At 54.8% G+C, this 24,587-nt stretch overlaps 1 protein-coding gene across 1 annotated transcript; it reads right to left on the bottom strand.

The window, feature by feature from the left end:
* Positions 1–449: 449 nt before the first annotated feature.
* Prr12 (proline rich 12) lies at positions 450–24,422 on the bottom strand. Its single transcript, XM_041648641.1, has 14 exons — positions 23,855–24,422; positions 22,320–22,432; positions 21,311–21,472; positions 17,931–21,226; positions 16,781–17,447; positions 14,396–14,829; positions 7,222–7,338; positions 6,951–7,084; positions 6,362–6,843; positions 4,032–4,157; positions 3,777–3,874; positions 2,086–2,232; positions 1,909–2,004; positions 450–1,786 (listed from the first exon to the last, which is right to left on the bottom strand). Exons 1-14 carry the CDS (start codon positions 23,938–23,940, stop codon positions 1,640–1,642), a joined length of 6,105 nt encoding a protein of 2,034 aa, XP_041504575.1. The 5' UTR covers positions 23,941–24,422; the 3' UTR covers positions 450–1,639.
* Positions 24,423–24,587: the final 165 nt, after the last annotated feature.

The following is a 24,587-nucleotide window of genomic DNA, read 5'->3' as shown; positions in this document are numbered from 1 at the left end:
GTGCACCCCTACACCCCAGTGCAGAGCCGGGGGAACTCAGTCCCTTCTCCACACTAGGTTAGTGCTCTACCACTGAACCAAGCCCAGCCGCTCACTAGATTTCAGGCATCTGCTCTACCTGCCTTTTCAGGCAAGTCCTGAGTTCCCTCCTGAGGCCACATGTGAGCCAGCATGCCCAGCGTCGATTTAACTTGACCCCTGCAAGCTCTTGGAGGGCTGTGGGGACACTTTAACAGCAAATGTGTCCACAGCATGGACCCTGACATTCACCTATTCTCCCAGTCCACGCTCCACACCAGCCCAGGCTGTCCCAAGTGCTTCTACTAGGTCACTTATCCCCAGAAACTGATGGTTGTGGAGGGGGCCCTCAATTCTGTAATAAAAATTGCTACCCAGCTCCTGACACCTGCTCTCCCTGGATCAGCCTGCATAGTTCATTTAAAATCCTGATGCATCTAAAAAGTGGAACTGGACCAGGTGGGGCGGGACATGTCGGGTGGAAGCAGGATTAGAAATTTAATGTCAGTCACAGCTACTTGGTGAGCTCGGGCTACCGGAGACCAGCAGAGTGGCGCTCAACTGTCTTCTATAGACGTTACCCAGTATGGGCTCTGCAAGAGCGGCTACGTTCTTAACTCCTGAGCTGCCTCTGCAGCCCCAAGGCTCTCCAGGGCGTCTACCACGGCAAGGGCAGATGACTTGCGGTAGCCACGGAGGTCCATGGAGATACACACAGTAAGAACTGAGGCCTCCAGCCCACCGCCTTCCATGGGGGATCCTGCAGCCACAACGCCCTAGAAACCCCACATCCTTGATTTTGACAAACCGTAACAAAATTCATGCTTGTATGAGATCATCACATTTCAGGGCCACGCACACACTAACCCTAGGTTGTCTGGCAACCCTTGCTCGCAATGCCCAGGCCCGCCGCGCCGCCGCAGACAGAGCACTCCAGCCAGCTGGTAAAGTGTTGCTGTTGGGTCTCGTTTGGCTGGTTCTGTGCACACAGTGTATACAAGAGGAGCTGTACAGCGCCCAAGAGCAAGAGGTCCGGGAGAGGAGGGGACAGGGCAGAGAGGAGCAGGGCTGGGGCAGAGAGACAGATGCTGTAGAAAAGGAACAGGAGGGGCAGGGTGAGGGGAGCCTTCTCACCCTCCCTCTCCACCCCTCCCCCACCCTAGGTATGTACAATAAATAAGATTAAAAATAATTAACAAGATGTTCGGCCCCTCCCACCCAACACAACACACCCCTGGGGAGCAGCCTTTAGCCAAGATGTTGGCTTGGAGGGGGAAGCTTGAGAGGGGAGGGGGGCCCCCAGTTCTCTCAAGTTGCCCCACCTCCCTCAACCATACATAGAATTTTCCTATACATTATGTACACAGTGGAGGGGCAGGAGCGATGGCTGTGTTGGGAGGGCTGGGCCAGGGCAAGTGTTACTAAATAGACATTTATACATATATATAAATAATTTCTCTGTACACGAATGGGGGAGGGTGTAAGAGGGACAGAGGGGAGGGCTGTGTGGATACAGCCCGGCTGAGGACGACCCCTTCCCTCCTGGCTGGCAGCTCCAGAGGACAGTTCTGTCCAGTTCTCGGTCATGGAGGAGGAACCCTCCTCGCCAGGCAGGGTGCAGTCACCCGCAGCGGCTGTGGGCCTGTGCTTGGGCGAGCAGGTCGCTGAAGGAGTCGAAGAGCTGCTCCAGCCATGGCTGGTTCCGCATACACTGCTGGACTACCTCCTCTTGGCCCAGGTCCTCCGCGCCACCCTCAATGGCCAGGGTCTGTGGGAGACGGAGGAGAAGCTACGCGGGACGAAACGACTAGGGAAGGGTGGGGCAGGATGCCGGTGAGTGGGCCCAGGACCCACCGAGGGAGGAGGGCTGGGGTTGGGCTGGGGGCTCACCTGGTCTCGGCAGCGCAGGAAGGTGTGGTACTTGTAGTGGTGCAGGGAGTGATAGAGGGTGTAGTACCCCGACTTCTCCAACTCCACCTTAAACTCCTGCAGACAGATGAGCAGACGCTCAGATCCTCAGCCCAGCGCCACCCTGCCCAGGGTTACCCTTCCTGGGTCAGCTCCTACCTGGGCCCGCACGACATTTCTCTTGAGCTTGCTGAGTGTCTTGCGGTTATAGGGCTCCCCGGCAGGCCGCAGCCGCACAGCCCCCTCCTCGGGGGAGCCTTCTCCAGTCTGCTCCACCTGCAAATGCGGGAATGTGTGCAGAGCATCCTGTGGGAAAGCCAGAGGGTCAGTGATCACCTCCCTGGACCACCACCACCCAACTCCAGTGCTCACATTCTGGATCTTGAGGGGCCTCACTGTACCCCAACACAGTTTTTTTAAAAAATATTTATCTATTATGTATACAATAGTCTCTCTGTATGCCTGCAGGCCAGAAGAGGGCACCAGACCCCATTACAGATGGTTGTGAGCCACCATGCGGTTGCTGGGAATTGAACTCAGGACCTTTGGAAGAGCTTAACCTCTGAGCCATCTCTCCAGCCCCCACCCCCACCCCCCCGAACACAGTTTTAGGAGACCTGGAGGCATACCTGTCTCCTGAGCCTGGCTGCCCTGCCCCTATGACTCTAGCATGGCCTCAAATCTCACAAGGACCACATTTCTATCCCCCACCTGTAACACCCAAACTGTGCTCTATGGCACGGGGAGACAGCCCTGTTCCTGCAGACAGCCCTGGCTCGGTTCCTAGCACCCACATGGGATGGCTCACAACTGCAAATACGGAGGCTCTGAAGCCAGCTTCTGGTCTCCACTCATACACAGAAAATAAACCTATCTAAAACTGTGCACTCAAATTCACAGGCCCAGCCCAGCCTATCCTGGAACTGTGCAAACCAGAACATCTGACTACCACCAAATCCCGGAGTTCTCGCTCTCCCTTTTTGTGGCTATTGCTTTTAAAGATGGGATCTCACTGTGTAGCTCTGGTTGTCCTTGAACCCACAGAGCTTCACCTGCCTCTCCCTTCCAGGTGGAACTGCGGGAATGTGGCATCACATTGAAACATGGCCTCATTAAGTCACCCAAGATGGCTTTGAGTTTTTGTCCTGTCTCAGCCTACCAGGTAGCTGGGAAGACAGATGTGAGCAGGTAGATCCTGAATTCAAGGCCAGCCTGGTCAAGGTTCCCTAGTAAGACCCTGTCTCAAACCAAACCAAAAAAACACCAAAAGAAAAGAATGTATTAACCAGAATCCTAAGAATCAGACTAAAATTTTTACCTTACCTTTTCCAAGTCAGACTAACAAGATGCCGGGCATCTATCTCAAGACAACCTGATATTCTACCCCTGAATTCTCAGTGACAATCTAAAAGTCACCCCAAATAATCCAAACAGGACTACCTTCTTCCAGAACCCCTACTAGCCTCCCATGTTACAACCTCAACAGTGTCAGGCCCGCACCACCAGGTCCGGGTAGGACAGTTCTGGGGATAGAACCGAGGGCCTGAAGCACACTGCCAGCTGATACCAGAACTAGATCCTCAGCACTCTGCCTCAAGATTCTCAAGGTGGCCCTGGGATGTGCAGCCAGATGAAGTGTCAGGCCCATCCCCTGCTCTATGAACAACCTCTGGGCCTGCTGGGGAGCCAGAGACCTCACCAGCTTAGCGTTCATCTCCCAACCAAGCCCAGGACAGCTGGCCCTTGCAATGACCCTCCCTCCAGGGAAGGTACTCAAGGAACCACACCCCAAACCCCAATCTCCACACCAGATCTGGCCCCACGCAAGCCCCACCCAAGCCCCCAAGCACCTGCAGCGCCGGGCTCAGCGACAGCCGCTTCAGGACCTTTTTCTTGTGCTCATTGAGGAGGCCGTCAATCTTCCGCATGGGTGGAAGGTAGAGCTCATCTGTAAGAGGAGGGGTGTGAGAAGACCGCAGCTCCAAATCCCCTATGCCCCGAGACTCCTGAGGTCACAATCAGTGTCCTCCACAGGCCCCAGCTTTCCTCGCCAACGACCACGTGCCCAATGCTAAACTCCACCCCTCCTCCCTGGTCCGGCTCACCATGCGTGTCCTCCAGGGCCTGGATCATGTCTGGGTCCAGGGCTGTGCTCACGAGCATCTCCACATAGCTTCGGTACATCTCTCGCATGGCCCGTGTCTTCAGCAACCGTCCTGGAACTGCCCGTTCTGGGGAACGATGGGACAAAGACTTATTATCCCTAGGCTACTGTGCAACAGACACTACTTCAGTGGCAGGGACCCACGGTGAAAGGGCACAGCAGGAGGCTCCTGCAAAGGATGGGATGACATATACAACATCACAAGCACACGGAGTAATGACAACAACCATTTGGGGCAGAACACTGGGCCTAATCCACTGTGACTCCACAGAAAGCGGCTGAGCAGGCAGAATGCTTGCCTAGCAGATACACAACCCTGGGTTCCATCAGAAACTGGGCATGATGATCAAAAATTCAAGGGTCACCCTCAAGTACACAGCAAGTTGTTCCAAGGCAGTCTGGGTTACATAAGACCATCTCAAAATAATTAATAATAATAGTAATAATAATAAAGAGAAGACGGAGCAAAGAAAAGGAGGAGGAAAAAAGAGAAGGATGAAAAAGCCATGAGAAAGAGTCACACTGACCCACTGCCACGCTGACCCACTACTCTGATGAAGGAAAGAACCACGCTGACCCACTGCTTTCAAAGTCAAACACAGACTTAAGTTTAAAATATTATACTGGAGCCAGGCAGCAGTGGCGCACGCCCTTAATCTCAGCACTCAGGAGGCAGAGGCAGGTGGATTTCGGTAAGTTCGAGGCCAGCTTGGCCTACAAAGCAAGTTCCAGAACAGCTAGGGGCTGTTACACAAAGAAACCCTGTCTTGAAATATGAAGGGGGAGGGGGGAAGAAAAACTGGGGCTGGAAAGACGGCTCAGCGGTTAAGAGCACCAACTGCTCTTGAGAGGACCCAGCACCCAAATGGCAGCTCTAGGGGACCCAAAACCTGCTGCCTCCATGGCACCAGGCACATGCATGGTGTGTGCTGTGGAATCTTTGTGTGCACTGTGTGAGTGCTTTGGGTTTAATAAAAAGCTAAATGGCAGGATTGGGGCAAGACACCAGGGTAGGCAGCCAGAGTGGAACAAGTCTGACAAACAAATGGGATAGAGGTAAGTCACGTGGTAGAAAGCCCATAGATTAAAAGCCATGGGTTAAGTTATAAGAGCTAGTTAAAAATAAGCCTAAGCTAGGCCGGGCGGTGGTGGTGCACGCCTTTAATCCCAGCACTCGGGAGGCAGAGGCAGACGGATCTCTGTGAGTTCGAGACCAGCCTGGTCTACAGAGCTAGTTCCAGAACAGGCTCCAAAAACACGGAGAAACCCTGTCTCGAAAAACCAAAAAAAAAAATAATAAACCTAAGCTATCGGCCAAGAGGAAGCATATGCCTTATCCATCTAAGATCTATCTAGCAGAGAAGGCCTTGCTGTTGTTACTTTGGAGGTAAGAAGACACGGGCAGCCAGGCTAGTCCTCCCGCCCCGTATGGGTGTCACCACGCTGGGCATCAGGCTGACACAGAGCCCTTGTCGTGCCCATTGTAGGCAAGATCCTTCCTCAGGTTGTACCCATTATGAGAACAATTCTACAGACAAGGAAACAAAAGGTCATGCCTTTCCCAAAGTCACCCAGGTAATCAGAAAAAACACCATCTCTGGGCCCCAGGATAGAGACTGGTCCCACATCTGTCCCAGGCCTATGGAACTGACCCATGTTGAACCCAAATCACCCATCCATCAACATAAAGGGCACTGCTGGCCTTGATGAGCCACCCATGACAGGTGCTGCCCTTGGAGCCTGTCCCTTCATTTGTACATTCATTTATTCCGCAATATTCAAGATTCAAACACTGAGATACATCTCAGCCTTATTTTTATTTTGGAAATGTCTTGTTGGCTTGCTTTGTTTTGTTTTGTTTTCCCTGAGACAGGGTTTCTCTGTGTAGCCAATGTCCCAGAACTCACTCTATCCACCAGGCTGGCCTTGACCTCACAAAAAGATCCTCCTGCCTTTGCTTCCGAATGCTGGGATTACGGCCTCCACCACCCAGCTGTTCTTTTATTATTTTTCTTGATACAGTATTCTTATGTAGCCCTGCATGGCTGGCCTCTGTCACTCAGGGCTCCTCTGAACATTAAGCAATTACATACTGAGGTCAGCAGACACTGTTAAGTAGGAAAGTGTGATTGTTAACTGTTAGCTTCTTCCACTAATGGGGAGTTCCCTTTATCCCCATTTTGTTGAGGCTATCAGCAGCCCTCCTCAGGCTGGCACTCACCCTGTCCCCTCCCTAGGTGACCCCCTCTGCCTGTAGCTGCTGGAACTTACCGTCCTCGCTGGGAGCACCAGGGGAGGACTCCGAGTCTGATGAGCTCCCCCCAGGCCCGCCACTTGCTGAGGCATTACCCACTGCCTCTTTTAGCCACTTCTTTCTCTTCTTCGGAGGTGGCTCAGCCTTCACCTTCGTAGGCCTGGTTTTGGGCAGCCGGGAGGTGGTAGACTGTCCTGCGGCCAGGCTCCGGTCAGTCCTCATCTGCCGCCCACTGGCGGCCCGTTCACTCCGTAAGGGCCGATCACTACCACGGGTTACCCTCTCCTTTTCCTTCTCCTTCTCCTTCTCCACAGGTCGGGGTGGGGATGGCTTCTCTGGGGCAGGGGTCTCGAGTACGGCAGGCTCGGGTGTCAGTTCTGGAGGCTTCTCCGATGTTGCCTTCTCAGGGGTCTCAGGTTTAGCAGGTGTGACTGGAGCTTTCGATGGAGGTGCAGAGCTGCCCCCCACAGGGGTAGGGGCCTTGCTCTGACCAGACCGTCTGGAAAAAGAGAGGTGACTGCCATCAGCAGGTTGAAGATTCTGACTCCCATCCTGGGGAACCTGAGATACACCCTTCCCTCTCAGAGACTCTGTCACGGTCAGTACCTGACTGGCAATGGGGGCCGGTGCCAGGGTTTCCGAGCGCACACCCTCACATAATCCTTCTTGTTGACATTCTCCAAGAACTTCACATAGAGGCGCTGGTATCGGTTTTTTGCATCCCCAAAATAACCCAAATACTGTGGAGGGACCAAAGCCTGTGAGAGCCGGCACACTTCACCCAACCTACCCCCAGAAACGGAGTTCCCACCCTGCCCTGGGCCATGCCAGAGAGGGATCCCAGTACTGAGCACTCTATCCCAACCCAAAGGCTTACGTTACTGGTGGCACAAAACTGCCTCTGGCCATCCTTGATCTCTGGAGTGAACTTCTGCAGAAGGGCCTTCTGGACACGCCAGATAGGTGGAGGCTCACGGCCAGTCTGTAGTGCCAGCTGAGGAGGAGAACAAGGTTACCCTCCACAGAGCAAAACACAAAGCTGGAGAGGTACGGTAGCTCACACCTCTCATCCCAGCACTCAAGAAACTGAAGCAGGAGCATTGCCTAGGCTATACTGCAAGGCTATCACAAAAACAACAGAAACAAACAAAAATAAAAATAAAAAACCTAAGACCCATCTACGAGCAGCACTGCCCTCATGATGGTCTCATGAGGCCCGCAGCCCCAGATGAGCCTGATTCTATCCGTGCTCTCCTACTACTGCCATCCTCCTAGGTCCTCCCCAGTATCTCGGACGGCAGGCTGCACAATCTGGGCCAGCCAACTTGAGTAGGTTTCTTCTGTGTAATCCAGTGTTTTACCTGTTACTTAAGTAAGATAAGCTCTGAACACCCACCCACCATCAGTGATACACGAACACTCGCTAGACCCAGGGTCGCAGCAGCAGAGACTCAGAGCCCTAGACATCTCCAACACCAGCATCCCTGCCTCCCCTGGGCATGTGACTTTAGCCAAGACCCTCTCTGTGCCTCCTCTTCAGCAGACTGTTAGAACACCTTCTTTGCACTCATGTGACTGATCTAAGAGTCATAGAAAATTGAGTGTGTGTAAGCAAAGTGTACCAGTCCAAAAACAGACACCACTATCTAGCACACAGGCCTCAATATTGGAGCTGGTACCCAGAGCAGACATCATTAATAGACCCCAGATCACACTACCTCTGAATGCAAAGCTAAAAGGGAAACAAGGCTAATCAATAATTTGTGATAATATAAAGAGAAAATCTATGGGACTAGGTTAAGAAGCAAGAGTTGGGGCTGGAGAGACGGCTCGCTGGTTAAAAGAACATAATGGTCTTCTAGATGACTTAGGTCCAGTCCCTAGCACATTAGATGGGTCACGGATGCCTGCAGCTCTAGCCTCTGAGGGCCCACCCACAGAGAACACACACTTACAAAGACTACACAGAAATAAAAACAAAATAAATCTTTAAAGAGGCAGAGACAATTCAACCTGGCCCCTTCTTGTAGGGGTATAGCCTGAAGGTACCATCCAGAACCAGGAAGAAGCCTTTGCCAGAAACCAAATCTGCCACAGGCTGACCTTGAACTCCCAGCCTCCAGACCTGTGAGCAAGACATTTTTTTTCTTGCTATCCAGGTTACTGCAATTTAGTACAGCAGTCTGAGGTGACATTAACAACGACAAAGCCTTCTACGAGCCATTCAAAACACAGGCAATGGGCTGGAGAGATGACTCAGCAGGTAAAAGCATTGCCTGCTCTTCCAAAGGTCCTGAGTTCAATTCCCAGCAACCACATGGTGGCCCACAACCATCTGAAATGAGATCTGATGCCCTCTTTTAGCCTGCAGGCAGACACACAGACAGAATATTGTATACATAAAAAATAAGTAAATAAATAAATAAATCCACAGGCAGCTGAAGCAGGAGGACTGAGGGATCACTATCTCAAGAAGTAAAGAGTTCAGGGGATACAGTTGAATGGCAGACCCCCTGCCTAGAATCCCCTGTGAGGCGCCGGGGTGTGGCTCAGCCACAGGGCATTTTCCTAACACATTTTCTCCCAGGGTCCCATCCTTACGCTTGGGAAACAACAAGAACACTACAAGGAGTCAAGCTTTGCCAGAACATATAGTTAGGGATTAGGGACGAGAGTCATCAACCTGGCAGATGAAAGGGCAACAGGGACAGAAGAGAAGTTCTCCCTCTTGACCTCTGACGTCCTCCATTCATTCCCAGGGTTGTCAGGGTCCCACACCTGGCACATGACCTTCACACATGACAGGAACCACAGAGGAGATAAGGACAGGCGCAGAACACTCAGGCGTGGTACTGCATGCCTGTGATTCCAGCACTGTGGGAGTCTTGACTGCTTTGAGGTCGTGGCCAGCCTGGGTTAGACACACAAAAGTGCTCCTGACAGAGGTGAAGTCTAAATGGGTGCTTGGAGAAAGCATATGAGGGAGCAAGCCAGCCATGGATCAAGTATGTCCTGGATGACACAAGAAAGCACAGATGGGGCTGGAGAGATGGCTCAGAGGATCCGGGTTCAATTCCCAGCACCCTCATGGTGGAAATTAGTTTCCGCCCTCATGGGGGTGGAAAGGAGGAGTTATCTAACCACTTGCTGAATAGAGAGCACACAGTGGGTCCTGGATAAAGTGGTACACAGAGACACAACAGGGATGCAGGAACCCTGAATCCAGTCCTTTCTTCCAGGCTTCCAAACAGCTCCCATCCCTCCTGTGACATCACAGGCTAGGGTAGAGGCCCCCAAAGATGAGTCTATTGCAGACGACCTTCTGCTCAGCTCCAAAAGATCCCCTGGGCTCCAAACAGACTTTCAGCCTGACAGGGAGACAATGCCTGTGTCCTCTCTCATCCCAAACCTTGCCCTATAGGAATCAGATTTCTCAAAGTCTGCAGTTCATGCCACAGGCTTTCTGAGTCTGTGACTTTTCTTGCCCAGCCAGTGTGAACACAAAACTCACTGTTCTGGTTCTGAAGAGACCTCCAGGAGGTCCTGTTGGGACTCCTCAACAGGCACCAACCCTCTCCACATCTGCCCCTCTGCTTTTCCCAGCTGGGCGTTTGGTCTTCCTCCAAAACATCCTTCCTAATCTTCACTATTGCATGTGTCTGTGGGTATGTGCACTTAAGTGCAGTACCAGTGGAGGCCAGAAGAGGGCAAAGCATCCTGGGGCTAGAATTAGCCATAATCTTAAGGAATACAGTGTGGGTGTGGGGAACTCAGGTCCTCTCCAAGAGCAGTAAGCACTCTTCACAGCTAAACCATCTCTCCAGTCCCCTACTTTCATCCTTCAGGAAGGAACCCGGATTTCACGCCCTTTCACCCTCCCGATCTATCTTTAAGGCCTGTCCATCCAGGCTCTCTTCACTAACCATGCCCAGTGGCTGGAGGAAGCTGCCCAGCTCATGGACCCCACACTGAGGAAGTCAGCTCACTGGGCAGGACTAGCACTGGTTCCCATCTTGGTACTGACTAGGACCAATCAGATCATCTCCCAAGAATGTGACCTATGACCTGTGACAAGCTAAGCCGCCATTGCTGCTGTAAGCAGGAGGAATGTAGCAGGTGAGCTGCCCACACCCACACAAGCTATGTGACAAGAAAGGTCAGCTGGATCCAGTGGCCTGGAACTCTCTACGTAGACAGGTCAGCCTCCAACTCGTGGTAATCCTGCCTGCCGGACTCCCAAAGGCAGGGATTCTAGGAGGGGCCACCATGCCTGGATAGACAAGAAAATTTCTTGTGTGCCAGAGTTCAAGGCCCCTCAGAGCAACAGAGCAAAACCATACAACAAAACAAAACCAAACTAGGCCCGAACAACAGGAAGGCAGTCATGGACAGGGGCAAGGAACACACAGCTCTCAGGGCTCTTTGGACTTAGCCCCAGCCACCTCCTTTATCTCCCTGCAGACCAAGAGCCCCACCAGCAAAAGCTATGTCTTCAAGGTCCACCTGCCTCTGCCTTCCCAGTGCTGGGGTTAAAGGCATGCGCCACCACCGTCTGGCTCCCCTGAATTTTTTCTATTTGTGGGAATGAGACAGTGTAAAATCTTACACATAGGCTTGCAATGGACCTCAGCAGTAGAGCCCCTGCTCTTCAGTGAAGGTCCCGGAAACGAAACTCAAGCCATCAAAGTCTGGGACAGGTGCCTTTACCTAAAGAATCATCTCACTGGACCTGATTTTTAAATTAATAAATATCAGTTCATTTGTGTATATACACATTCATACCCCGTGGTGTAACTATGAAGTTGGAGGAAAACTCGTGGGAATCTGCTTCCTCCTTCTGCCTTGGGAGACCGAGGGATCAAACGCAGGGTCTATCTGTCTCTACCTGCAGAACTACAAGTAAATACCACCTGAGAGCTTGTGGGATGGAGCTCAGTAAGGGACTTACCAACTGAGCCATTTCCCTAGCTTTCGCTTCATTTGATACATCCTGTAGACCAGGTTGGTGAAGATGACCTCGACTTTTGACCTTACTGGCTCCATTTCCCAAGCGCTGGGATTACAGGTCCACACCATTGTGTCTATGTCTACTGCAGACTGCAGGTCCACACCATTGTGTCTATGTCTACTGCAGATTGCAGGTCCACACCATTGTGTCTATGTCTACTGCAGACTGCAGGTTCACACCATGGCTATGTCTGCTGCAGACTGCAGGTTCACACCATGGCTATGTCTGCTGCGGACTGCAGGTTCACACCATGGCTAGGTCTGCTGCAGACTGCAGGTTCACACCATGGCTATGTCTGCTGCAGACTGTAGGTTCACACCATGGCTATGTGTACTATGGACTGCAGGTTCACACCATGGCTATGTCTGCTGCAGACTGCAGGTTCACACCATGGCTAGGTCTGCTGCAGACTGCAGGTTCACACCATGGCTAGGTCTGCTGCAGACTGCAGGTTCACACCATGGCTAGGTCTGCTGCAGACTGCAGGTTCACACCATGGCTATGTTTCCTGCAGACTGCAAGTTCACAACATGGCTATGTGGACTGCAGGGTCACACCATTGTGTCTGGCTATGTCTGCTGCTTTCCGAGGCTGGTCTGAGAGTCATAAGCTCAACTGAGGACGTTCCTGGCTCAGCCTCAAAACACTGCCCAGACCACCAAAAGGGGAAAAAGCCAGAAAAGCGAATGATAGTAAAGCCCGAAATACATTCTCTGTATTTTACCAAGCCTTGGAGTAAAAGCCTGCCCAAGATCACAGCAACAGATCCAGTGCTTCTAGCACCTTCTGTGCGTGGGCTGCTGAGACCAGGTCAAGCCAGGTCACATGAGCACTATCAACACACCACCAGGAGGAGGAGCCCATGACATCAGCGCTGACTGAGCTGAGGCTCTGGACAACAGGACAGCCTAGTGCCCAGGCAGGAGGGGAACAATGGAGTCTAGCAAACCTGGTGCAGAAGTCTGACCAGCAACACGAGGGCTCAGTGCCCGCCACTGCTCACACTCGGGAAGTATTTTAAGCACCTGAGTCCTTGCCTGGCCCCTGGCCCTGTCCCACACCAGCTGGGTACTATCAGATGAACAGCCCTGGCCCCTGGCCCAGCCCTGGTCAGTGGATGGCCCCTTCCCAAGGCACACTGGCTTTCCTGGTCTGTAAGATGGGGCTGGCAAAGACACTGCCTGGAGCCCTATTCACCAGGATCAGAAAACACACAGCACAAGAACCGTGGAAAGCTGCGGTCTGCCCAGATTACCCACAAGTGAGGCTCGGCTCAGGCCAGCCTAGGGAAATCCATGAGACCTTGCCTGCAGCAAGTGCCCTTATCAAGTGATCCATCACTCCAGCCTTAACTCCCCATGCTCAAAAAATATTGTTAGCTCCACCTCACACTTTTGTGATTCTTCATGACAGTTTCTGTCCTCATCATGAATTCAACCCAGCACCCACGTAAACAGCAGGAAGAATCAGCTGATGGTCAGTGCAATACAACGTGGACAGCGGCAATAGGCAATCCCACCAGAACACGCAGAGCAGCCTCCCTCTGACAACAGCAGAGGGGCGGCCCAGATGAGCACCAGCTCTGCCTCGTTGGAGCAGCTGCCGTGCACTACCACGCCCGGAACCAAACAAATGCTTGACCAACACATTCCCACTGGAGTCACACCCTCAGCTCCTCACCCGGGGATTCTGGGCAAGCATTCTATTCCTGGGCCAGGCCTTCAGGATCCTTCACTCCTCATCCAGACAGGTACGCCTATGAACCAAACATCCTAAAAGCCACCCAACCTCTCTGGGAGCAACCTAGGCAAGAAGTTGGCTAATACTATTGGCTATGTCCAGTTTCACTCTGCCACTGGATATGAAAAACACCCACAGATGGTATGTTGCTGATAAATGTTTATTTACAAAACTCGAAGCCGGGCATGGTGGCACATGCAGAGGCAGGTGGGTCTCTGAGTTGTCTGAGGCCAGCCTGGCGGAGTTCCAAGGAGAGACCCTGTCTCTGGGACAGGTACAGCACCACTGAGCTATACTCCCAGCTTTGTATCCATCCCCTCACTCGATTTTCCAGGCTGGCCTTCAATCTGTTGTGTGGCACAGGAAGGTCTTGGACTTAGGGTCCTCTTACAGCCCCCACAGAACCTGAGACAGCAGGCTGACACCAGCAAGTCCAGTTCCCCACCAAGAATTTAAAACTCAACCAGGCAGTGGTGGCACACACCTTTAATTCCAGCACTTGGGAGGCAGAGGCAGGAGGAACTTGGGAGTTCTAGGCCAGCCTGGTCAACAGAATAAGTTCCAGATAGCCAGAGGTACACAGGAAAACCTTATCTTAAAAAAAAATTAAAGTCAGCCTGACAGACAGCATCCCTAAGCAAAGAGCTGTTACACCACCTGCAAGATACACATAACTGCATTTGGTTGATGTCAAATATGTAAATGAAAAAGAATATACTCTGGTTGGCTCCCCTGATAGGAAATCCCCAGGAAATGGAATTACCAAGTGATAATTTTGAGTCCTATATTCCACAACACTGGCCTGCCAGGCAAGATGTGCCTACTACTGTAGTAGTGGCATGAAGGTTATAGGGGCAACCAGCTGCTCTGATTGGATCTGATGCCTAGTCCATAGGAGAAAATTAACGTCTGGACCTATAAATCTGGTCAAGAGCCCATGGCTTGAAAAGTCATATGGCCCTAGGGAAGGCAGACACCACTGTCATTCTGTGAAATGGACACAGTGTCACATAGCCTTCTAAACATGTATAAATACCCAGTTTGGTGCAGCTCTCAGCCTTGGCCAGACAACCCTCCTTCTGCAGGGGCAGACGTTAATGCAGACACCCATTGGTCAAAGCCCTGAGAAGCCAGGCGCAGAGTCTATCACGGAAGACAGGGACAGAATGAATGAAAGCAGGTGTCCTAACCGATTCCTTTATCAGCCAAGTCAGACAGTGGACCCAGAAGCATCCCACCCAGCTGGCCAGTCCCGCAGCAGCTGTTAAAGCAGGCTCCATTTGTAAACAATGCTGAGACTCACCTTGAGGGAAGGGATGTCCTCTGCACGGATGACAAACTCATCCCGCTCCCGGAAGATGCCCTCACCACCGCTCTCCCCGGCCTCCTCATCTGTCTCCCCACACACAGCTGCTGTCTCCTGCTTCTTAGCAAGGTGCAGAGGCCGGGCATCTGGAGGTTCAGGGTCCTCTGGGGACGGGGCAGCAGGTTCCTCTGGAGGAGCAACTGGTGGGACGGCTGTGGGTGCTGGCAGCGGCGGCGGCGGCGGTGGTGAGGGCAATGCTGGTGGAGGTGGCGGCTGTGGCGGAGGAGGCGAGCTAGCCACAGGGGTCACCAGTGGAGTAGGTGACGGCAAGGCTGGAACTGGGGGTGGGGGTGGGGGTGGAGGTGGGGGAGGCTGAGGTGTTGGGGCAGGAGGCGGAGTGGGTGGGGGCTTCTCCTCGAGCAAAGGGGGCTCTGAGAGAGAGAGAGAGAGAGAGAGAGAGAGAGAGAGAGAGAGAGATCAGATATGTGGTCTGCTCTGGACTTCCCCTGTGTAGCCCAGGCTGACCTTCACCTCCTGATTTTCCTGCTTCAGTGTCAAAAGCTAGTTAGTTAGAATGAGCAATGGGCCACTATGCCCAGCTCTATTCACATACAAATCCTTGTGCTCGTAACTGCCACTTAGACCCCAGCATACCCACAGTGTTTCAGGTGTCACTACGGGTGGCCAGCAAGGCAGCAGATGAGACACTCTCCACCAGTATATCAGGTACATGAAACTTGTAAGGCCCTTGCCGGTCTGAGCTGTCTTTCCAAGCCTTCGGAGCCCTTGTCTAACTCCTAACTCCACATCCCAAAGTCTCCTAACTCTAAAGCTATCCATTCTGTGTCTCCCAAGTCCTCACTCCCTCCCAGGACATTCACCACCCTTTGCAAACACTCGCTTGCCCCACAACCTGCTGTCATAGATTTCCAATGCCACCCGCATCTGCAGAATTCCTGTGCGCTGGGCTGGAGAGATGGCTCAGTGGTTAAGAGCATTGCCTGCTCTTCCAAAGGTCCTGAGTTCAATTCCCAGCAACCAAATGGTGGCTTATAACCATCTGTAATAAGGTCTGGTGCCCTCTTCTGGCCTTCGGCATACACACAGATAGATTATTGTATACATAATAAATAATAAATAAATATTAAAAAAGAATTCCTGTGCGCGTACACACGCACAAGCATGTGCAGCTAAATGTGCAGCTACCTACAGAGGTACTAGAGGTAGAGCTGGAATTACAGGCAATTGGATGTGGGTGCTGGGAACCAAACTCGGGTCCTCAAGAAGAGCAGTAAGTATTCTTAACCACTAAGCCATCTTTCCAGACCCCCAATTATTTTTTCAAAGTACTAAAGATAGAACCCAGGTTTTTCACTCATTAGGAAAACCCCATGAGTCCCTTCCCTGGTGGAGTCTACACAGGCGCTCGACCTCTGAGCCACGCCCCCAGCCTCTCAATGAGGATTCTAGGCAGGGGCTCTCCCACTGCACCTACACCCAGGATTTATTGTTGACTCCTCAGAGCACTTCTGAGGCTCACATTCCTGAGCAGTTCCCGAGCCTTCTCTGCTACCCCATTTCCCCGTCCCTATCACCTACGCTGTCTACAGCATCCTCTAGGGTGCGGAACCAGGCCTCTAGGATTCCTTGCAGCATTTCTGAGCTCATAAGAAAAGATGCTCCAAAGCCAGGCGGTGGTGGCGCACGCCTTTAATCCCAGCACTCGGGAGGCAGAGGCAGGCGGATCTCTGTGAGTTCGAGACCAGCCTGGTCTACTAGAGCTAGTTCCAGGACAGGCTCCAAAACCAGAGAAACCCTGTCTTGAAAAACCAAAAAAAAAAAAAAAAAAAGATGCTCCAGGGGCTGGGGAGGCGGCTCAGCGGTTAGGAGCACTGGCTGCTCTTCCAGAGGACCCGAGTTCAATACCCAGCACCCACATGGCAGGTCAAGACTGTCTGTAACCCCAGTTCCAGGGGATCTGCCATCCTCACACCAATGCACATAAAATTAAATGAATTATTTTTAAAAAGGAAGAAAGAAAAGGTGGTGGCACACATCTTTAATCCCAGCACTCAGGAAGCAGAGGCAGAGGCAGGCAGATCTCTGGGTTTGAGGCCAGCCTGGTCTGCGGAGCAAGTTCCAGGACAGCCAAAGACACAGAGAAACCGTGTCTCAACAAACCAAAGGAAAAGAGAGAGAGAGAGAGAGAGAGAGAGAAGAGAGATGCTTCTTCTCAGAAAGCATTTTTTTTCCCGTCACTCAGGAAATCACCTTAGCCACACGTGTTTATCTACACAACAGACAACCTTAAATTAAGCCAGTGTGTAACCTCAATGTGTCTGCTGGTTCACACCATCCCCAGACCACCTTGTGAGAACTCACCGGGTGTGCCATTGCTGTTGGTGCTAGGCAGGCTTGGGAGAGGGGGTGGACCCGAGACCGTAGGTCCAGTGCCTAAGGGTGGCTCTTCAGGAGGAGAAGTGTCCTTAGGTCCCGTTAGTGGCGGGTCGTCCAGGGCAGAGATGGCCGAGGAAATGCTTTCCTGCAGGTCTCGGTTCTTGGCCACAGAATCTTCTTCATCAGAGGAGAAAGAAGGCAGTGTCTCCAGGTTGCGCTTGAGCTCTTCGTCCAGCCGCTTGCAGGGTGAAGGGCAGCCCAGCCCCAGCCCCTCAGTCTCTGCAGCCTCTAATGCGCCCCCCAGGCCAAAAGGACCAGAGGGTGCAGGGTGTGGCACAGTGGGTGCAGTGGGTGGTGGGGGCTGCAGACCTCGGGTGGGCACAGAGGCTGGCACGCTCTTAGGGGGGCTTAGCGGAGGCGTCAGGCCAGCTTGGTAGAGTGGCGGGTGCCGCTTGCCTGACTTGAGAAAGTCAAGGAAGGAGGCCATAAAGCCTGACTTCATCTCCGGCTGCTTCTCTTCTACCTCCTTGATCTTAGCCTCAATTTTCTCCCGGGTCAGGTTGGAATCCAGGCTATTGTGGTCTACACCTGAGACGGCATCGTTGGAAGGTGCTCCCAGACCCTCACCAGCCTTGGGTACAGACAGCTTGATCTAGACATGGGGATAGCAAAGAATCAAGGTCCAGGGGCCCAAGCCACAGGCCTCCTCCCTCAGATCCAGGGATCCACCTTTTATCCTTCTGAGTCTGAGACCCTGGAGTTCCACATCCCACCTCACTCTAGCCCAAGTCCAAATCCTTCAACCAGGCTGTGAGCCCTGGATTTCAATCCATCTGACCTTACTTAAATGGCAGGAGGCCAGACTAACAGTTCTTTCAGCACCTAGACCTTCCATCATATTCAGGCACATGGGATCTGAATGCCCGACCCAGCCGTCCATGTACAAGACTTTAGGACCCGGTCTTCTCATGAGCATCCCATTACAACACTCCATTTCCTGGGGACACCAGGATTCCATCTAGGTAACTGTCTAGTGCTTTTTTACGAGGTAACCCCAACTTCAACGTCTAGGGCACTCTGCCACCTTCAATCTCAGACAGTCCAGCCCACCCCTCCGAGACCCAATCCCCCTCACCTTAAGTGGTTTCAGGGGCTCCAAACGAGTACTTCCCATTTCCTCAGCCTTCCTGCCTCTGCCCCTGCCCCGGCCCCGAGGTTTCTTGGCCCCATCAGTGGTTATGGAGGCTGAGGCTGGGCCTGCAATGGCAGGGCCCTCCAGTGGACGAATCCGGGGTCTTCCCCGGGGTCGGGGAGGACCGTCACGCTTTGCCTTGGTGGGCTTGCGGCCTCGGCGCCGAGGGCCATCAGGACCAGGGTTGGGTGGGCAAAAGTCTATATCCCCCAGTGGTGAGAGGGCTGGCCGGGATCGGCAGCTGGACACCAAATCGGGCAGGCGTCTTGGGTTCAGGCGGATGTCTGCGGGCACATCGGCTTTGTCCTCATCTGCCTCAAATTCATACTCCTGGGCGTACAGTTTCTTGGGTGTCTGGAAGGGGGGGTCACGACGCCGTAGCAGGTGGAATGAGGATGTCTTCAGCAGCTTCTTTGGCTTAGTTGAGCAGAAGATGGGTGAGGTGAGGCCACCCTTGGGCTCAGAGACAGGTGGGGGTGGGGGCGGCGGTGGGGGCGCTGACTGGTGGGGCCCACTCTGGATCAGGCCCAGTGGTTCTGCATTGACAGTGGAGGGAAGCTCGGGGGGTTTATTGGGATCCAGACCCAGGCCTGGAGTCTCTGGTCCAGTCCCAGATGCTCGGCCTCCACAGTAGGGTCCATAGGGGTCATAAGCAGTGGGACCAGGGGGTGGGCCAGCACCAGTCTTTGGGTGTCCATCATCTTCAGTCTGTCCAGCCTTACCGTAGTCGTCAGCTGCCCCTCCACCAAACATCTCCTCCATGGTGGGGAAAAAGCTCCGCTCCTCATCCTGAAGCAAGGAGTCAGGAAAGCAGATAGATGTGAGGGGGACAAACCGAGGCGCCTTGGTCCCTTGTGGGCTGGGGCTTCGGTAGGCGCCTGCAGGATCCTTGCCCTCTGAGTTAGGTGGTCCAACACCAGTGTCCCCAGGTCCCGGTGGCAATGGTTCCAGAGCCCCTAGCAATTCTTGCATGGCCCCCGGAGGTTCCAGGCTCTCCTCCGGCCGTAAGCGAGGACTTGGGGCTGTGGGCTCCAGGCCATGACTGCGAAGGTGAGCTTCAAGCTGCAGAGGCATAGGTGGTGGTGGTGGGGGTGGCGGTGGAGGTGGCTGGGGAGCCCCATCCCGGGAGGCTGGCTCAAGGAGGTGGACGCCAACTTTCGGTGCACTGGGTGAGGGGCTTGGGGCATGGCTGAGTACAGAAGGGAGCAGCTGGGGGGGAGGCGGAGGCAGCACCATTGGAAGGTCAGGACCTCCAGCCTCCAAGAGGAGGCCATGGGGTGTGGGCTGGTTTGGCTGAGCTGTGGGTGGTGGGGGAGGTGGGCTCTTCTGCAAGAAGGCTCCCAGCTCCTTGGCTCCTGCTCCATAGTGAACAACTGAGGTGGCTAGTCCCTCAGGGGTTTCACCACCCCGCTCGGGCCCCTTTTTCTTCTCCTTCATCCTCCCCAGGCCCAGCTCCAGCGCAGCCGTGGCACCCTCGTCCAAGCTGGCACTGGTCCGGATAACACTTTGTAGGTGGTACCTCTGGGGATCTTCCTTGGCCAATTCATACGGCGTGCCCGGCGGTCCTCCAGCACCACCGCTGCCCCCGAGTCCCTTAGAGGCATCAGCTGGCCCATCCTCGCCCACCAAGCCATCTGCCCCTGATGTCCGAGGTGGACTGGGTGCCTGAAGGAGGTGCTGAATCAGAAATTCTTCATCTTCTGTGCGCTCGGCGGTAGCACCGCCTGGCCCAGCAAGCAGCTCAGAGCCATCTCCTTTTCCCTTGTAGCCACCTGCTCCAGCGGCATAGCTGCTGGCTCCAGGGGGGGCCAGAAACGGAGCTGAAGCTAAGACTGAACTTAAGTATTTGCCAGGGGCTCCTGGAGAGCCAACGCCAGGAGGGCGACCAGTAGCAGGCGGTGACTGGAGGGGTCGGATGATATGAGAAGGGCTGGCCTCTCCACCACCTCCCAGAGAACTGGGGCCCCAGCCACCTCCATGGCCGGAGAGAGCTGGTGAGTGGCCAGTACTATAGCTGAGAGAGGGACTGGCTGTGGGGAGCCCCTGTGAATGGGCAGCTGGCCCTGGGTAAGGCTCACCCTGTACTCCGTAGAGCTGGCCTTGGAGCTGGTCTGGAGAGTAACTCTGACAGGTAGCCAGACCAGGAGGTGGGGGACCGCTGGGGGGCTGCGGGGGCCCACCAGAATAGCTAGGGCCTTTACTTAAGTCCTGTGCTTGGCCCCCCCCAAACCCTTGCCCATAGGCCTGGGGTCCCAGAAGCCCTTGAGGCTGACCAGGAGAATACGCCTGGCCCCCAGCCCCTCCAGCTCCAGAGGCTTTTCCAGTAGCATAAGCAGCCGCTGGTCCGCCCAGGCTCTGACACTTGGGTGTAGCGGTAGAGCGAGGTGGTGGAGGCCTGGTGGCACCCCCTGTAGCTGGTCCATAACCCCCCTTACTTGTCTTGTAACCAGGGGACTGGATGATAGGGCGGTACCCACCACCACCCCCTGCCCCACCACCCCCAGCAGTCTCCGGGCCTGTGGCCCGGCCAGCTGCTCCAGCTGCAGCTCCACTGGGCCCACCCTTGCTAGGCTCTCCAGCACCTGGAGAAGGTTCCCCACCTCCCAGGGGGCTGCAAGCCAAGCTGGCCCGGTGGCCCATGGAGGGATAGCTGCCTCCGCAGCTCAGATAGTGCTGCAGGGAATGGGCTGGTGGTGGGGGTGGTGGGGGCTGGGCACTGGCTGGCCGCTGGTAGTGTTTGATGACCGTGTCCTGTCGGGGCAGGGCCCGCTCTGGTGGCGGACCTGGGGCGGCACCCGAGAAGTTGTAGAGCTGAGGGGAGGATGGCTCGGTAGCACTGGCAGCAGAAGAAGAAGCCAGCAAATTGAACTGAGTTGGGAGGTGGCGGGGAGGTGGAGGTGGATCTGGGGGACCAGGGCGGTAAGGAGGGGTCTGAGCAGGGCCAAGGCCAGCAGGCCCCAAGACACCACCCCCTGCCAGGCGCTCAAAACCCAATGAAGAGGGCACTGCGGGTGCCTGCGAGGGCTTCAGGTGGAGCACATCATGGGGAGACAGGAGCCCATTAGCAGGAGGACTGAAAGGTGGATCCTGGAGGCTGAGGGATGAGGGCACTGGGAAGGGGCGGCTGCCGAAGGAAGCTGGGTGCTGATAGGCAGACAGGGCAGAGGAAGATGGAAAGGTGCTGGAACCCGGGAGGGCACCAGAGATGAAGAGCTCCGTAGGGCCTGGTGTGTGCATGGCTAGGGATGAAGGAGAAGACCACAGGTCAGAGCGGACCACGAGACAGCCCTTCTCCAGCCCTCTGAGGACTAGCACTAGCTTACCTGTTTGCCAGGAAGGACTTCGGAACTGGGAGAGGAGAGAGGAGGCGGAGGGGCCAGGCTGAGGGCCCCGGGACTCCAGGGCCGAGATGAGGTTCATGACGGAGGCGTCAGGCCCTGTTGAGCCTGCGTGGTGGAGGCCAGTGTCAAAAAGTCCAGAGAGGCCTGGCAAGACACAAGAAGACAGGTCAGCCGGGCTGGGTGGAGACTGGAGGTCAGAGAGAAAGCCCTAAGCATGCTCAGTTCAGAGGTAGGTGGGAGAGAAGAGCAGACAAGCAAATGGGACACAATGCCTTGCAACGCAGTCCTGAGGCAGGAGGATCAGGCGTTCAAAGACCACCTGAGTAACTTACTGAGACCCCGGCTCAGAATTAAAGAAAGGGAGGGCCAGAGGGAAGGAAGGTGTTGCTAAGATTACATATGTAAGGCTCCAGGTTCGATTCCCAGCACCACAGAAACACCCACAAAAAGACAAGAGGCAGAAAACAGGGCAATAGCCAACTAGGAGAACCAGGGACCAATCTGGACTGGTTTAAAAAAAAAAATCGAGAGGGAAGAGAACCAATCAGAGGTGTGGGCGGCACGGCCACAGTGGTGGTGGGTGAGGTTACTCTAAGAAAAAAAGAGCGGGCCAAAGAATTGGAGCCAACACAGAAAAAAAGGAACCAAGGAGTCAAAAGCCTCGGGCAAACTCACGGGAAAGAAAGGACTGGGATGGGCTAGAGAGAGGAGGAAAAGCCTGGAAGAGAAGGTGGGATTTGGGGGCCCCTGATGGATGGCAGCCAATAGGAGTGAAAGGGGCGGGCACATAAAGGGATTGACGAATCCGGTGTGAAATAAAGCAGGGACCAGCAGCCTCAGAGGTAACCAATCAGAGAAGTGGTTTAAAAAAAAGAGAGAGAGAGGGCCAGGACCAAGGGCAAGGCCAATTAGCAGGGGCGGAACTTTTAGCAACCAATCAGGTGTCTTGGAGGGCGGGCCGGCCCCATCCCTCCCGGATGGGGACCCGTACCTGCCGGGTGGTGGTTGGTGGCATAGCTTTGTAGTGGGTGGGGGGCCGCGTAGGCCTGGCGGTGCAAGATGTCGGTTTCTGGGTGCGAGGTCCGGGAGCTGCCGTAGACCAAGCTGAGAGCAAGGGAGAGATGTAAGAATCTCTTCTCAAGCTACCCTCTGAGAAGAGAGCTGGGGGAACCTCCCACTTGACTAGAGGTGTTACTCCAAGGAACCCTGAGATAACACAAGGGAATCCAGCTGCCCCATGCAGGAAGCACAAAAACGACCCTATTCTTTGGAACCCTTAAGAGTCCCACGTTTGCAAATACAGGCATACAGGGACAGAGGAAGTGGGGGGGGGGGGTCTACAGTAGCCAGTGAAAGGCGTGGTCCTCCCCTGGCACCCTCCTCAGCCACAACAGAACCAAAGGTCCAACCCTGCAGGGACACATGGACACCCCAAGCCCCGCTGGAACAGCACAGACCCTGATCCAGGCACGCCAGAAGCAGGAGGCAGCTTGTGTTCCAAATGGCAAGGGGAGAAGGTGGAGAGGGGACAGGACCCAGGGAAAGTCCCAGGTACAAGTACTGACGTGAATTTGGTACATCCCTAGGGGCTGAGGCTCAAGTGCACAGGCTTAGGCAAAGCCAGGTGCATGAACAGACCGGAGCTCAATTCACAAGTGGGAAAGAAAAGATCCTGAGTGTGAAGTCCCACTCAAAAAATTTGTACACCCTGGGCTAACCCAAGTGCTAAGGGGGAGGGGCAGAAGGGCAGGTGAACAGTGAGGACGCGCAACACAGATTAAAGGCAAGAGGCAGGTTCGAAGGTGAACATGCGGCTAGCCACGCGTGCAAAGGGACCACGCGAACACAAACGAGGAAAAGATCTGAGTCTACCCCAAATCCGTGGCCCTGGACCGGAGGGCAAACAGTGTACCATCATCCAGGATTCTCAGGATTTGCGGGAGGTGGGGAGAAGGGGGCGTGTCCCTAATCCCAGGACCCCCCCAACACACAGAAACCTAGTTTAAGAAGGGGGCGGGGCTCCGTGCCCACTCTGCGCGCGGAATTTCTTGGAGGGGGGAGGGCCCGAGTGGCCCAGCCTCGCTCAGCCCCGGAACAATAGGACCTGGAAGGGGGTGCGCGCCCCCCAGGTCTGCGAGCTAATTCTCCTTTCCTCCCACCTTTGCAGTTGCAGAGCCAGGGGCGCCCAGGAGGAGGGGTCAGCAAGCCGGGAATCCAAAAATGAGGGGCAAGTCCAGGCCTTGCATTGCCAATCCTTCCCATCTTCCCAAGGCCTTCCCGGTTCGAATTTGTTTTTGTGCCTTGCCTGCTTCGTTTCTCTTTTGCAAGCCGGAGCTGGCTTTGGCGGAGTTTGCAATTTGCAAACTGGGGCGGCGGCGTTGTTACAAACCCAAAGAAGGCCGCTCCCTTGCAAAAGCCGGAGGGGGAGTTGGCGATGCACGCGTCGCCGGGCGGGCCCCAGGCCCAGGCCCGACAAGAACCCCCCACCTCTTGGCCCGTTTCTCCAGGTCCCCCTCAGCTTCTTACCTAGCTTTCGCTGACCTCTCGTAACTCCATCCCGCCCCGGCGCCGAGTGGGTCCCCGAAGCCGGCGCTGGGGTAGTTCCTGTCCATGAATTGGCCGCGGTGGAAATTGGGGGGAGGGGGAGGGAGGGGGAAAGGAGGGGGCGCGCGCGCGCTCTCCTCCGCCGCCGCTCCCTCCGCTGCTTTTTTCCTCTCCCTCTTTTTTTTTTTTTCTTCGCGGCCACCGAAGGTCCGGGAAGGCCCCGGGCGGGGGAGGGAGGGGGCAGGGATGGAGGGGCGGGCAAAGGAGGGGTGCAGCCGCTGAGCCAAGGAGGGGGGGTTCCCCCTGGAGGAGGGAAAGGGGGGAGGAGGGACCCCGCTGTCTCCGCCTTTGCCCCGCCGCTTGCAAGAGAGAAGGGGGACGCGCACTCGGGAGGGGGCGTCCCGGACGGCCCCGGAGTAGGTGCAGGCGCTGGGTGCTCGCTCTTTCGCCGCCGCCGCCGCCGCCTCCTCCTCCTCTGCGCTCACGGTGCAGCCATCTTTGCACAAGGCGGCTGGGGGAGGGGGGAGGGGAAGGGGGGCGGGCGGCGGGGTGTCTGGCTGCGCTCCGCTTCCTCCCACAATCCCGTGCAAATGCAAAAAGAGAGAGAGAGAGAGAGAGAGAGAGAGAGAAGCACTAGCGGAGCCGGGGGGGGGGGGGGGGAGGGAGAAAGGGAGAGAGAGAGAGAGAGAGAGAGAGGGAGAGAGGAACGAGAGAG

This window comes from Microtus oregoni, unplaced genomic scaffold (assembly GCF_018167655.1).
Source record: "Microtus oregoni isolate MIOR12 unplaced genomic scaffold, Mior012 000000F_ref0000247, whole genome shotgun sequence".
NCBI classification, from domain to species: Eukaryota; Metazoa; Chordata; class Mammalia; order Rodentia; family Cricetidae; genus Microtus; species Microtus oregoni.
The sequence above is the reverse complement of the archived record's forward strand: the minus strand, read 5'-3'. Positions and strand labels throughout refer to the sequence as shown.